Below are 16,598 nucleotides of genomic sequence, written 5' to 3' on the forward strand. Positions count from 1 at the left end.
GTACTTGTGTACCGACAGACGGGATTTGTGTTGGTGTAGGGGTAGTGTGCGGCGCGGCTGGGCGCGCCGGAGTAGCTTTGGAGAGCGGGACTTGCGGGGGTGGCGTGGGAGTGATGGAATGCACTATAAGTGCATGTAGGAAGGTACGGAGGGATGGCGCGTTCTGCACCGGGGTTTGAGGGAGCGCACGGAGTGCGTGGGCGGAAGGTGGCGCTGGAGGCGCGGTTTGGGGTGCCGACATTGCACATGAGTATGGCCGCCAAATATTGTACAATAACAGTCATGAAATCGTAACACACCGTAACATACGTGACTGATAGTAACATACGTGATTTTGTTAAGCCTAGTGTACATTACAACTAATAATGCAGGAGATTTTTTTTACATTTCTGTTTTATATTGTTAACTAGCGACCCGCCCCGGCTTCGCACGGGTGCAATGCTGATACTAAATACACTACAGAAAAATTGTGAACGTTGTATAGGTATAAAAATATAGCGGCCCGCTCCGGCCTCCGGCATCGCACGGGTATAAAATACATAGCCGGGCGGCCGCAAACGCTACGTCCTGCAATTTTTAAATCTGTAATATCTTCGAAAATATTCACTTAAATCATACGGTGTAAAGGGCCATATAGATCTATATTAAATGAACAATGTATCCATGGTATTTAATTGGTTAAGGATTAATGCTGTATTGGTTAAAATCGCTTCGAAAATTAGCCATTATTTGTCGTAAAAAGTAAATGACAAAAAAAAGTTATTGTGGGTTATCCATAAGAGTTGGACATATACCATCGCGGACTTTTCTGTAGACCTTTTCAATGTGTATAATACTTAGTACATTATTTTGATAAAACTCGTAGGGTTCAGCCTGCGTTTGCAATGTAAGCGGAATAAATGTAATTTTTTACGACATCACATTAGAAACCTCAAAAATAACAGTACTTCTCCACTACTTGATGGATCTTATTATACATATAAACCTTCCTCTTGAATCACTCTATCTATTAAAAAAAACCGCATCAAAATCCGTTGCGTAGTTTCAAAGATTTAAGCGTACAAAGGGACATAGGGACATAGGGACAGGGAAAGCGACTTTGTTTTATACTATGTAGTGATTAAGATTAAATTACTTTAAAACTCAATAAAACAAATTTAAATATTAAAGAAAAAGTTTTATTTCTAAAATTTTGTATTTCTATAATACTTACAAATGCAAGAATCATTCACAACTTATGATATTAATTACGAATACGAATTGTAACATGATAGTTTTTGAAGTGGGTTCTCTTTATGTAAAAAAGTAAATTTTTAACTTTAGATTCTCTAGTGAGTACTACCCCTAACAGCCGATCACGAATGTTACGTAACACAATAGTAACACATGGTATCATTCGTGAATCAAAATATGGTTGGACACAACTTAAAAAGCCTTTATTCGTCAAAGTTTTGTAGTAATAAGACGCCGCATAGTTTGATTTGTTACTAGAACACTAAAGCTACACACATAATTTAAATCCCACCAAAAACATTTTCATGTAAAATGTTGCCAAGACGAGCCCATATGACTCGCACTGTCAAAAAGTTATCAGATCTCATGTAGAGCCAAGCTTCTAACACTACACGCCCTAACTCTACAAGGCCTATCTTCACAAACTCTACACCTTAGTCAAAATATGTGGCTCGGCCATTTCGCTACATTCACATCGGCTTAAGGTGAAAAATTAATTCACTGCTCATTACTTTTGTGTTATACAATAGTTCTTGTAGTAACGAACGGCCAAGCCACATATTTTGACTAAGGTGTAGAGTTTGTGAAGTTAGGCCTTGTAGAGTTAGGGCGTATAGTGTTAGAAGCTTGGCTCTACATGAGATCTGATAACTTTTTGACAGTGCGAGTCATATGGGCTCGTCTTGGCAACATTTTACATGAAAATGTTTTTGGTGGGATTATAGTTTATACGGTATCAAGTATGACTTTACTTATCAAAACATTGATATACACATTATTTATTCGTATAACCTTAATAATATTTACAACTTAAACAGAATAGAAATTTAACATTTATGCCATTCATGATGTTAAGATTTTGAACATACCATTTTGCAATTAAAAGATATGTCTGTGGATGGTTCGATACTTTTTCCTTTTATTTCTGAAGCAGAGGGAACTATAGCATCGTTGGAAGGTATATCATTGTTATTGTTCCTTGAAACTGCACGTCCCAAATGATTCGGCGTCACGGCTTCTTTTACTTTAGATAAGAATGCATTTTCAGCAATATTTGGCAAGATGGAATTCTTTCCCGCACTCCTTGGTCTTGCCTCTACAGTTGGCCTTGAACTTCTACCTTGTATTGATTCACCTAAATTTTGTTCACCATTTTCTTCACATAAGGATTCTTTTGGTGCCATCCTACTCGTGGAAGGAATTTTCGAGTATATAACTTCACTAGGTGATGTCTTTGGCTCCCTGCCTATTTGTTTTCTTGGTGATGCTCTAATTTCTGGTGAAACTCCTCTTGATTGAGACTGTAGGTTATCTCTTCTCAGTGCTGTTATAGGATTCCGAGCAGCCAAAGGTTTAATTTTTGGCAACGTTTCCCGTATTGGTGGTTTCTTTGTAGTGAATGAAATGATACCTTTGCTTTCTTTCGCTAAATTCAATCTTTCGTGTAAAGAAAACGGTCGTTTTGAGTCTAGTTTTTGCCCAAGTTGCGCAAAGTTATTTCCTTTATTTGCAGATAAAGATTTAGTTGATGTACGGCTAATTGGAGCATATGAAAGAGCTGGATTATTTTTTGAAGTAGTAGCTGATCTTAATGTAGATACATGTTTATTGTCTTTGGAATTTAATAACATTTTATTTTGATTATATTTAATTTTATTTTGTTCGAGGCGGGAAGCATATGGTGTACGTTCACGCTGTTGTAAGATTGATGGTGATGGAATTCTTGACTGACTAATTAAACTTTGATGAATTCTTTGCAGTCTGTCATTCAAATCTAATTGAAAATTACGTAATTTATCATTAGCGTCCTCACGTGCTTCAGTGATTGTTTCAATAACATCACTAGGGTTTAAAATTGTATCTCCTATAAGAGGGTAATCTCTAATGTTACCTTCTCTGAACGTATTATCTAAAGTATCCTGAACATTAGCTATAGCATTTTCAGCGAATGATCTCAAATTTTCATTTGCGCTACCTAATCTCATTCCCGATCCACATTCATCTTGGGAACCGAGGTTCATGAAAGGTAAGTTCAAAATATTGGGAGCATTATTTTCCAAATATGATCGAATATCTTCAATACCTGGAATACCGAAAGCCCTGGGTTCATTTTGTGATGATCTCATATTTTTGTTAAGTAATCCAAATGCCTTTTTTGTTTCGTGTGGTTTCATTGATAAAGTAGCACCTAAAATATCACCACCTCTTCTTAGTGTCTTTTGCAGTTTAACAGGTTTTAAATTTAATGAATTTGGTACGTGAAGTTGCGCTTTATAAGACTTCATATTAAGTTGAGGTAACCGAAGATTTTTTAAGCCATTGACGCCGTGTAAAGCAGGTTGATACTGAAAAATATCAAGATCTATATCCTCTAAAGGATCGTTTGACTTTATATTGCTGAAAGAATTCCGAAAATTTGGAATATCATGTGAATATTGATTTGCTCTTAAATGTGCGTAGTTGGGTTCGCTAGCTGCTGTTTTCATTTCATTATAAAAATGTTGCGGACTTTTATTTATGTGATCATCTACGACACATGTTTCCTGATTTGATGAATCCCTTTCAAAATCACCATCCTTTATAGGTGTTCTCATATTGTCCTCGTCATTTACCCACTTTTTTTGGTCTATATTAATATTGTTTAAGTTATCATTAGATTTAGCCATTGTTTTGATGACTTCGTTATTATTAAAAAGCATCTTGTCCGACTCATGTTGTAAGTCTTCCATGCTTGCGATAGTTTTAAAAGAATTACTTGAACGGTCCATTTTAAAATAATTTGATTCTTCGACTAGAGGTTCTCGGTTTTCCGGTTTTAATACATTGTCCAAACTAGATCGTAAATTATCATGCATCATGGTATTGGCTTGCCTGAAGTCTTCCAATGTTTTTAATACGTTATCCTTAATTAATGATATATCAGGACTGACATATTTCTCCTTATTTGCCTGATTTGGTGACGTTAACACATTGAAAGTGTTTCGATTTTGATCAGTTGAACGATCAGTCATTCTAAGAGAGTTCCCGGAATGATTTGGAATTGCAGATTCGCTTCCACGAGGTCCACAATCGATGTTATCATTAGTGTTTGACATTTTTGGAGTTTTCTTTACACCATTAATGCTTGAATCCGTAGCAGGTTCAAAAATGCGATTGTTCATAATATTATAAGCAACTTCTTCAGGCTCTTCAGGTTCTCTCGCAATTGTAACTCTTCGTGGAGGAACAAGTTCTACATCTTTTAAATTCAAAAGATTATTTAAATCTATAGGCCTTCGTGCAGTTAATAATGGTCTTGTATGAAGTGCTGGCACCCAGGCCCTTCTTGCAGAAGGATTCAATCCATTAAGTGGAAAGAAACGATTTTGAATGTCACTTGGTGAAAATAAAAGCTCTTGGACAGGAGTCACAGGAAAAGTTAGTTCTTCGGGTAAGTGTAAGTTATTATATAAGTTACTTGGTGCATAATTCATATCTAATACACTAGACAAAGAATCCCTGTTGGTTAATCGGTAATCATCAGATGAAGGAGAAATACATCTTCTTTCTTGATTATTAGATGCTTCCGGTACAGTATCCATGTCAATATTTTCGCGTGCGTCTTCTTGACTAACTACATCGTCAATCAACGCATTGCGGTCAACGCTTTGTATTACACTTCTTCCTGCATCTCGAGATATTGCTTCTAGACACTCTTCTTCAGTAACTTCGCGAACAGTTTCTAACATAGACGGCGCAAGATCACCTTCTGGTTCTAGTATTGGCTTCGATTCTCCATTTTGTTCAGATTGTCTGTAAAATTAACATTGTAAATTATTAATAGGTAAGTAATTCATTTTTGTATTTTCATTATAAGGATTATGTATAATACTGTACGGTAAAAAATAAGCCAATAATAATTTTCTTTAATTCAATGAAACATTCGCTTCTAAAGATTATATAATCAGATTTTAAAATATTACCTTGCAAAAGATTGGACAGTGCTTGGAGACAAAATAGATGGTGCTGTGTCTGAATCAGAATTACGTGAGTTACAAGGGCAGGTCATGACGTTCACATTTTCAGAAGCACTATGTTCTATGTCACTGTGTCGTGAGGTGGACGTGGACTCTGGACATGGGCAGCAATCACCCGCCTTTCGGGCATATCGTGAAATTTCATCTTCATTGGTCACTGGGTCTGAGGTTACCTTTAAGAATAGAACAAAAATCTAAAATGTAATGATTTACTTAATGACGGAATTATAAGTAGAGATAGGAGTTTACAGTAATTTTGAAGTCGAACTTATCATAATGTATTTTAATAAGTTTGAAGAAATCTATTCAAATAGGCTATGTACGATGTCAATCTGATGAAAAAAGATATAAGACATAAATTACCACAGTGTTACAAATCTTATTGGAAGTATTATTGGTTGTTATTTTTATTTAATTAATATAAAAATGTACAATGAAATTTTTGTAATTTTAAGGAATACAATGATGAATATTGATATTTAAAATAGACAGCGTTTGACTAGTTGACCCATAAAATATTAATAAAGTTTGGTATGTAAGAAAAAACTTGAATACTAAAATTGTATACTCACTATAATCCATTGCCCTATAAAGAGCATTAAGCCTACACACTTCCACATTTCACAAGTCGTTACATTCGTGTTTAATTTCGAATTAAAATATCAATTGAGATTCATCCTCAAATAAATATTAAATAGGAGAGAGAAGCCTTATCACTGATCTTATTAATCTTATTAATGATTATAAAATATTGATATTGAATTCAATTATGTGATTCAAAAGTTAAACGTGACTTTCTTACGTTTAACCTACTTATTTGAGAAACAGTTACGATAATCATAACTAGGTATTTACTTTGGTTTTGATTGTTATTGTTAAATTTGTTTTATTAACATTATGTTACATACTATGATTTGATAGATCCATACTAATATTATAAATGCGAAAGTAACTCTGTCTGTCTGTCTGTTACTCAATCACGCCTTAACTACTGAACCAATTTGCATGTTTGGTATAGAGATATTTTGATACCCGAGAAAGGACATAGGATAGGTTTTAACCCTGAAATCCCACGGGAACGGGAACTATGCGGGGTTTTCTTTGACTGCGCGAGCGATGCCGCGGGTGGAAAGCTAGTGTTCAATAAAATGTAGGTATGGTCTATTCTTTAAATATATTTTAAACGGTACAAAAATTGTTTTCGTGTGTTACATGCTTGTTACATGGCATTAAATAATGGGAAATTGAAAATTGATTTGGAAAATTCAAGAGTTGTCTATTAGTAGGTAAGCATTAAATTACTAGAAATAATTCAGACGGGGAACAGACAATGAAGTATTCATGCTTTTGTAATAAGTTTTTCTCCCGAGACTAGATATGGGAATATAAGATAAGCCAAAAAAAATGTTGTGTGGTTTTATGAAACCACGATAAAAGTGAAACTGTTCGAACGGTTCCGAACACTGCTTTGTGTAGCGCATGTCGCGTGACGAACACGCGACGAACGTCGCGACTTGATTCACGCGACATGCGCTACACAGACCAGAAAGTTTGAGACGATGTAATAAAAGTTTCACTTTAAAAATTTTTTTTTGTAAAAATTTCGATATGTAGTTACTAAAATGTCTTATTGACACTAAAGATTTTCGTTCCCTATACAACAGGTAAGGATAATACATTTCATTTAAATTCAGGACGAATTAAAAATACATTGCTTTTAATTTTTTTAATCGTAATCGCCTTTCATAAAAATATATTAACAACTTTATATCGCATACTTGCCTATCAATTTCTACAGGCGCTTAAGTTTTAGAATGCCATAATATGAAAAGTCATTATGTATCCACAATCCCACATTCAAGAACATTAGCATACGATTAGCATTATTACATGTAGGTATTTGACACATGATTAAGGGTTCATTTTTACGCTATTAAGGCGAAATACAATCATGCTTGTGCACCTTTTGGGCTACGCCCCCTGGGTGGAGCATAAGAGCGCGCGGGACGCTTCACAAAAATCCCCTCTCCACGCCACACAACTGAATAGATGACGGAAACATACGGAACTAACGGAGGTTCAATGAACTTTACTTATATTCTTATATTCGCGCGGTTAAAGCTGAGTAAAGCGATCCGGCAACGTCTTTTCGTTGCCGGGTCCATCGAACTAGAAAAATCGACCTTTGTTCCTTTGCACGAAGGTCGATTTTTAATTGGTACAAATCTGATTACAAAAAGTGAGCTTGTGACTAAATTATTTTATGATGTAATTACATATTTGTTATTGTTAGAATTGTCGCTACCTACGTTACTAGCTTATTTTCAAATCTTTGTAAACAAATTTTATAGTTTTTCGACATGGGGACTTTACGTACAATATGATAATAAAAATACATAAAAGAATAATGCTATTTACGTTTGTTTTTTTTTTACATTATTATCGGTTTTAAAAGATTAAAAAAAACGGGTTTTTGTTTTTATATCATATTTATTGAAAAAAAAAAACAATAAAAGACAAAAAAATATTATTTACAATTTTGATTGTTTTTGAATAAATATATCCGACATTTTGGTATACGAATTCGAATGCTGGTTTTGTTACCATTTTATTGTTCCAATGTTTATCTTCTTGATACGACTTCTTCTCCTTGTTCCGTACATTGAGGTGCTGAAACAACCATAATAAGTTATAATAGGAGAAAAATTAATTGATAATACCTCTTATAATACCACGATTATTATAAAGATACTGTCATCAAAACTAGAAAAAATTGCACAGCTGTGTACGTTCCTTTGTCGCTTTATTATCCTAGCCCGTAATAAACTCGATTGTCGGCGTCATACATAGCAAACTTTCTGAGAAAATCGTCCTTTTGTTTGCAAAATTTTACGGTTGACCGCAATTATTATAACAAGTGCTTTTATAAAAATTAGTAAAAAATTTCGCAGCTGTGTCTGTTCGTTTATCGCTCTATTGTCCTAGCTCGTAAAAAAGTCGTTTGTCGGCTTAGTTACCTACATACTTCATAGTTACATAACTACAAATTTTTCAAATATTTTTCATATAAAATTTATAAGTAAGTAATTATGCTTATGCATAATATGCAAATAGTATTCATAAAAACAAATAAAAAAATTACTCATACATAGTACATTCATTCGAATTGATATATGTATAAATAAATATCCTTTATCTAATCCCGTCTAGATCTAATCCTTGTCTTGGGATTGCTCACATGTGTATAGAATTGTTAGTAGATCAGCAATAAGCCTAAAATAGCATGATATCTAATAAGTAAAAAAATTACAATTACCGGTGCAGTGAAAGACCTCAGACAATAGTTATAAATTATAATACAATTAAAAAAAAACAAAAAAGTTATACGCAATAGGGTTGAAATAAAAATTGTTTCTGATCTCACTGGACCTACCCGTCAGTGATAACTTACACTAGTCTGAAATATTCCACTATCTTCAATCTTATGACTTATAAATAAATGACATAAGAATAAACTTACACAAAAAAAGTACTATGTGAAACTGTCTGAAGATCCATATCACTTTCCTATTTATACCAATAATAAAATTATAAATAAAAATAAAGACAGAGTGCATAAAATTATAAAATCTTGATTTGTGCGTTGCTAAATTCAGACTTTGTAAACATATATGTACTAATACAAAAATCATAAATAGGTAATGAAATCTCAAAATATGACTAAAATACTTATTACAAATAAAAATAACTATCAGATTTTCATTTATGCGTTTCTCAATTTAGACTTGTAAACATATACCTAGTAATCAAAATATTTGAAGTTGAAATCTTTAGACTTGTAGCGACCTAAAGACATAATAAATATAAATAAGCATGATAAACATTAAACTTACCTATTTAGATTCAATAACTGTAGTTTCTTCATCTGCCTTCGCAACATTTTATACCTAATGTTCTCACCATCAATGTTTTGGCCACCAAAATTCACCATGTTTATGAAAAACTTTAGTAACACTAACACTAAATCACGTATGCGAGTAGACAACGGCACCGCGCGAAAAAGTTGTACAGGACTGCTCTCTAAGACGCGTTGGCGTCGACTAACAGGAGGCGGAACGGCGGAAGCGACCGGCCTGCGCGCAATTTTTTGATCATAGTTTATAAATATATTTTTTTTAAATTACTGATGTATTAATTGAAAAATCTAATCCCGTACGTCCCTCAAGAATTGAATGGAAGTGGATGTGGATAAAGTTTCATTGATATTACTTTACTATTGTCCAAATGAAATTGATTCACCGTTTAATTTTTGGGCAACTTCACAACGTTTTTCTATCGAGGCAAATTTTGTCAATCGTGTTTCGGTTCCCAAACGTCACTAAACAAACTCTTCAATTAAATAAATCGATAAATAAAAAAAATCTAATTCAAAGTTTTTGAAGAAAAAAATTAATTCTCCGTGCGCTCGAAACGTCTGTTTTGGGTCTCATTTCGCCTTAAGCTAAGCTTAAACCAACAATGATGTCTACATTTTTAACCGACTTCAAAAAAAAGGAGGAGGTTATTAATTAGATTCCAGAAACCAGCAAAATGGTTTTCCGTCCTATCAATCAAGGCTGTATTTTCAACAACTATGAAAAAAATAAAAATTGTTTTATGTAGTTTTAAAGCAGGGATGCACAGACTTATTAAGACTAGGGGCCGCTCGGGCATATTATGAACTGATGGCGGGCCGCCGGAAGTATAGGTAATTAAAGACGATAAAGAATTCATAGTAATGTATTAAAATTGAAAAAGAATTTATTAATTTTAAGCGTGGTACTGCATAGTGCTTACAATCTTTTTTTATATTTGGCTTAAATTTACTTGTAGCAACACGTAAAACTGCTTCCAAACTTTCGTTTGCAAGGCGGTTTCGATTTTTTGTTTTATTATTATTTAATATCGAAAAGGTTTGTTCACATATATAGGTAGAACCAAATAAGCTGGCACATTTCAGAGTGTTTATGCGCAACTCTTTGTACATATTTTTATCAATGCAGCGGTAAAAGTTAAATAAATAAATAAATAAAAAAAGTTCAGCAAGTCTCCTTCTTTGAATTTGTTGCGTAAATCTTGGTCGTTTTGAATGACGATAATTTCTAACTTCAATATGTTCAACAGAGGTTTCACTTTTTTAAACTCCGAAAATCTGTCTTGAAAAGATTGAATCGAAATATCCAGCTTTTCTACATAACTGGAAATAATCGCAGTTTTGTTAAATTTTTCAGCCATTTTCTTATAATTCCGAAAATGGTTGTTATTTCCAGAATTCAATTGCGATCTGAAATGTGTCAGCTTGCATTGAAAGGATGATACATGAGCGTAGTGCTGGGATATCAGTTTGTTTTTGCCTTGAAGCCGTGACGTGTTCAAGACATTCAAATAATTTGTTATGTCAACTAAAAATCCAAATCACATAACCAATCAGGATTTTAAAGTTCCGGTACATCCCTTTGCTTTTCCAGCTCCGTCACGCTGGAACCCGCTTTAAAAAAAACCTTACTTTTTTTCAGCCTATTTTACCTACAAACGATGCTAATAAATGTAGTATAGGTCAATTTTTTGTAGTCTTATTAATTACTTAGAAAACATCATTGATATCGTTCGAAGTAAAAAATATAAATAATAGCGTGTTGATTAGTTTTGGAATGGGTTCCAAATTGATTGTAGTTTATTGTAGTGGCAAGAAAATTCTTTATTTGCGTTGTTTTATCTCAAATTATTGCAAGAAGGTCACAATAACAAAATTTAAAAAATAAATAACACTTGTTCAAAAACTACAAACGATGCTAATAAATGTAGTATAGGTCAATTTTTTGTAGTCTTATTAGTTACTTAGAAAACATCATTGATATCGTTCGAAGTAAAAAATATAAATAATAGCGTGTTGATTAGTTTTGGAATGGGTTCCAAATTGATTGTAGTTTATTGTAGTGGCAAGAAAATTCTTTATTTGCGTTGTTTTATCTCAAATTATTGCAAGAAGGTCACAATAACAAGATTTTAAAAAATAAATAACACTTGTTCAAAAACTACAAACGATGCCAATAAATGTAGTATAGGTCAATTTTTTGTAGTCTTATTAGTTACTTAGAAAACATCATTGATATCGTTCGAAGTAAAAAATATAAATAATAGCGTGTTGATTAGTTTTGGAATGGGTTCCAAATTGATTGTAGTTTATTGTAGTGGCAAGAAAATTTTTTATTTGCGTTGTTTTATCTCAAATTATTGCAAGAAGGTCACAATAACAAGCAATTTTTTGTAGTCTTATTAGTTACTTAGAAAACATCATTGATATCGTTCGAAGTAAAAAATATAAATAATAGCGTGTTGATTAGTTTTGGAATGGGTTCCAAATTGATTGTAGTTTATGGTAGTGGCAAGAAAATTCTTTATTTGCGTTGTTTTATCTCAAATTATTGCAAGAAGGTCACAATAACAAGTTTTTAAAAAATAAATAACACTTGTTCAAAAACTACAAACGATGCCAATAAATGTAGTATAGGTCAATTTTTTGTAGTCTTATTAGTTACTTAGAAAACATCATTGATATCGTTCGAAGTAAAAAATATAAATAATAGCGTGTTGATTAGTTTTGGAATGGGTTCCAAATTGATTGTAGTTTATTGTAGTGGCAAGAAAAATTTTTATTTGCGTTGTTTCATCTCAAATTATTGCAAGAAGGTCACAATAACGAGATTTAAAAAAATAAATAACACTTGTTCAAAAACTACAAACAATGTAGTTGATTCTACAGTTTATAAAATCGTTTGTAGTATACGATCCTTCAACTGTATCGTAGCTGTTGTTAAAAATACTAACAATTACTCTCTGATTATTGATTAACAATTTTCAATTATCAAAAAGTTTTACACTTTCAGAAATTATAATTAAAAATTCAACTCATTTGCAGCTCAAGTTTTCAATACTTACGAAAGTCCGTGTATAGTTGGCTGTCATTATTTTTTAATACGAAAAACAGCACATACTTGTAAGTCCAACGATTTTGAATTTATATTTTGAGGTATAATCGATGCTACATTTACTGTAGGCACTATAGTAACTGTAAACTTGTGTACGCACGCTTATATTTAATCGGTAATGTCCATATACATATAAAGGTATGCTGTCGGAAGACAAACTGTGAAATTACGAACGATTTCCTTTTCTATTTTCTAACGTCAAAATGTATCACTCTATCAAACACTAAGTAAATTTATTCATTCGCACTTATAATCAGTAATAAGCAAGACATACAAATATAAAGGTACTGTGACAATTGTTCATATCGTTTGTAGTTTTTATGCCAGTGTCATTTTATTGCCACTACAATTTGGCTAGTTTTATCTGATTTTTCTTGAAGTTATTTTAGAGGATAAATTATTTTACCAGTACTACAATAAACGATAAATGACAATATTAATTCCAATTTTTTATATTGCACTATTTTGAGTTTTTTTTCGTTTCGGATGGAATTTATCCATTATTTCATTTTAATTACTTTTGTCGTCTCAGCAGTTTCGGATTATTAAGTGACTTTGTAACATTGAACAGCAAACTACTGAACATTAAAGATATCCAACTCTTTTTTTTTAACATATATCATGTGCAATTTAATGTACACTAAATTACGAAACTCCCACACGCATACACAAACACGCACGTGTGCGAAGATGTATGTATGAGCATGAATATTTTTTTTTCTAAAACTACAAACGACACGAAATCCAAGGCTCATAATTGTTTTGAATATATTAACTTATTGAACACTAAATTTTTTGTTTTTTATTGCTTACAGGGGTTCAACAGCCACTACAAACATATGAGTTTAGCTACAATCAACTACATTGTTTGTAGTTTTTGAACAAGTGTTATTTATTTTTTAAAATCTCGTTATTGTGACCTTCTTGCAATAATTTGAGATGAAACAACGCAAATAAAAATTTTTCTTGCCACTACAATAAACTACAATCAATTTGGAACCCATTCCAAAACTAATCAACACGCTATTATTTATATTTTTTACTTCGAACGATATCAATGATGTTTTCTAAGTAACTAATAAGACTACAAAAAATTGACCTATACTACATTTATTGGCATCGTTTGTAGTTTTTGAACAAGTGTTATTTATTTTTTAAAATCTTGTTATTGTGACCTTCTTGCAATAATTTGAGATAAAACAACGCAAATAAAGAATTTTCTTGCCACTACAATAAACTACAATCAATTTGGAACCCATTCCAAAACTAATCAACACGCTATTATTTATATTTTTTACTTCGAACGATATCAATGATGTTTTCTAAGTAACTAATAAGACTACAAAAAATTGCTTGTTATTGTGACCTTCTTGCAATAATTTGAGATAAAACAACGCAAATAAAAAATTTTCTTGCCACTACAATAAACTACAATCAATTTGGAACCCATTCCAAAACTAATCAACACGCTATTATTTATATTTTTTACTTCGAACGATATCAATGATGTTTTCTAAGTAACTAATAAGACTACAAAAAATTGACCTATACTACATTTATTGGCATCGTTTGTAGTTTTTGAACAAGTGTTATTTATTTTTTAAAATCTTGTTATTGTGACCTTCTTGCAATAATTTGAGATAAAACAACGCAAATAAAGAATTTTCTTGCCACTACAATAAACTACAATCAATTTGGAACCCATTCCAAAACTAATCAACACGCTATTATTTATATTTTTTACTTCGAACGATATCAATGATGTTTTCTAAGTAACTAATAAGACTACAAAAAATTGCTTGTTATTGTGACCTTCTTGCAATAATTTGAGATAAAACAACGCAAATAAAAAATTTTCTTGCCACTACAATAAACTACAATCAATTTGGAACCCATTCCAAAACTAATCAACACGCTATTATTTATATTTTTTACTTCGAACGATATCAATGATGTTTTCTAAGTAACTAATAAGACTACAAAAAATTGACCTATACTACATTTATTAGCATCGTTTGTAGTTTTTGAACAAGTGTTATTTATTTTTTAAAATTTTGTTATTGTGACCTTCTTGCAATAATTTGAGATAAAACAAGACAAATAAATAATTTTCTTGCCACTACAATAAACTACAATCAATTTGGAACCCATTCCAAAACTAATCAACACGCTATTATTTATATTTTTTACTTCGAACGATATCAATGATGTTTTCTAAGTAACTAATAAGACTACAAAAAATTGACCTATACTACATTTATTAGCATCGTTTGTAGTTTTTGAACAAGTGTTATTTATTTTTTAAAATTTTGTTATTGTAACCTTCTTGCAATAATTTGAGATAAAACAACGCAAATAAATAATTTTCTTGCCACTACAATAAACTACAATCAATTTGGAACCCATTCCAAAACTAATCAACACGCTATTATTTATATTTTTTACTTCGAACGATATCAATGATGTTTTCTAAGTAACTAATAAGACTACAAAAAATTGACCTATACTACATTTATTAGCATCGTTTGTAGGTAAAATAGGCTGAAAAAAAGTAAGGTTTTTTTTAAAGCGGGTTCCAGCGTGACGGAGCTTGCTTTTCCGCCAGAAATATTCAGTTTTATTCTGGAATAGAATTCAATATTTTTAGAATGTACGAGAGTATTATTTATGAAGTATGCTGTCGGCGGGCCACCAGTATTCGACAGGCGGGCCGCATGCGGCCCGCGGGCCGCGGTCTGTGCATCACTGTTTTAAAGAGTGTACTAATTCAAAATTGTTAGTAAAATAAAACCCATGTATCTATTCAATACTTCCTATAATTTCTACATACTAGTTAACACTAATAGGTACAACACGAAAATATACACACAAAAATGATCCAAAAATAATGTTTTATGAAATTAAACCATATTATCTATTTACATTAGGAAGAATACTTGACGATGGGTTTGAATGCTGAAATTTTTAGTTTTGGAACTATGTAGTAAGTACATATGAGAAGCATTCAGTAAGTTTTCGCAGAACATTTTATACAAATTGATTATAGTAAATACCTATACACAGGAATAATTAATTATTTATATTCCATAAATGAAACAAATACAGTACCTAATGAATAATTCAACGTTTCATAATTTAAGAATGAATGGATTTTCAGAGTTCAGAAACCCAGTCAAAGAATAAGAGAAACATTAAGTATGTTATTTATTATAAAAATAAGCGTTTTAAAATAATCAACCCAAACTCATCTATCCAATAATACACAAAACATATCATGTAGGTATTTCATTACATTAAACGTGATCAATTTATTATGTTTTATTTTATTTGGCATTAAATAATATGCAATTGAATACGAAAGTATTAATGGTTGGTATATTTTAGGTGTATTTAGTACCTATCCATAAAACAGACGTTTATAAAGAACATAATATGTTTTTACTATGTACTTAACTAATAGTTTTTTAATTATTTATTATTATTTTTTGTAAAGATAAACGTTTAAAATTTAAATAAAAAATTTGAACCATTCGTGAATTCCTAACTCTATTCAAGTCAATTATGCGTATTTTGCTTGTAATATATTGTAATTGTGTAATAGACGTATCTATTTGTTCTTCATTCAGGGTCAAGTACGTCAATGTAAAATATAGTTTAACTGATTTTGATTTTAAAACGTCATCGACTCACCGCTATAGAGGCGAAACTTTGTAAATATTTTGCCTATTACTTATCAATTAAGAACAATCAATAATAAATAAATCAATGTAACAAAAATATATAATTAATCTAATAAATCAATTATTATTAAACTTACCAATTAAAAACTTTTCAATTAAAACCAATCAATGTAACAAAAAAAAATATTGATAGATACGTAGGTAATTTATTTTCATCTTTCATGATTTAACCTTTTTTTCAAATAATATCCACAGTACAATCTTTTCTAAATGTGTAAAATTATTATTTTCCACTATAAAAATTTACTTCATCTAATATACTATCTAAACATCTTTCATACCCAATGCCGTTTCTTAAATTTTTAGTTAGTCTATGACAAATGACGCAAAATGGCGCCCGCCAAAAATTTTGCTCGAACCAAGTTTTTTCTTTGCACTTTGCCGCATTACTTGAATTATTAGTGCAATATCGCAACACACTCGATTGTATATTTGATGAGTTTCTTGGTTTTTTGCTTTAAAACAAACAAGACATGAATGCGACCATCGCGCTAAAGCGACTGAGTGCAGTGAGGCCATTTGACCTATGTTGAGCGGAACATAAGTGATGTAGGCGGTGTCGTCTCCATGCGTATTAGTAA

The 16,598-nt window shown here is 31.7% G+C and overlaps 1 protein-coding gene across 1 annotated transcript; it reads right to left on the reverse strand.

Moving 5' to 3' along the window:
• Positions 1-2,084: 2,084 nt before the first annotated feature.
• Positions 2,085-5,869, reverse strand: LOC149479017 (uncharacterized). The gene is made up of 3 exons (XM_089709088.1): positions 5,822-5,869; positions 5,196-5,422; positions 2,085-5,025 (listed from the first exon to the last, which is right to left on the reverse strand). Exons 1-3 carry the CDS (start codon positions 5,867-5,869, stop codon positions 2,085-2,087), a joined length of 3,216 nt encoding a protein of 1,071 aa, XP_089565214.1.
• Between the last annotated feature and the right edge of the window lie 10,729 nt (positions 5,870-16,598).

The sequence above is a fragment of the Colias philodice genome, chromosome 21 (genome assembly GCF_061535455.1).
Source record: "Colias philodice isolate Cphi_HAF_F1 chromosome 21, ilColPhil1 Martin Lab GWU primary, whole genome shotgun sequence".
Classification (NCBI taxonomy): Eukaryota; Metazoa; Arthropoda; class Insecta; order Lepidoptera; family Pieridae; genus Colias; species Colias philodice.

Bases quoted from the DNA above. Each gene is read 5' to 3' on its own strand.
- LOC149479017 (XM_089709088.1), bottom strand. From the start codon at position 5,869: ATGTGGAAGTGTGTAGGCTTAATGCTCTTTATAGGGCAATGGATTATA. The intron at 5,423-5,821 runs GTGAGTATACAA...CTATTCTTAAAG, and splicing joins TTATAGGGCAATGGATTATA to GTAACCTCAGACCCAGTGAC. The intron at 5,026-5,195 runs GTAATATTTTAA...TTAATTTTACAG, and splicing joins ACTGTCCAATCTTTTGCAAG to ACAATCTGAACAAAATGGAG.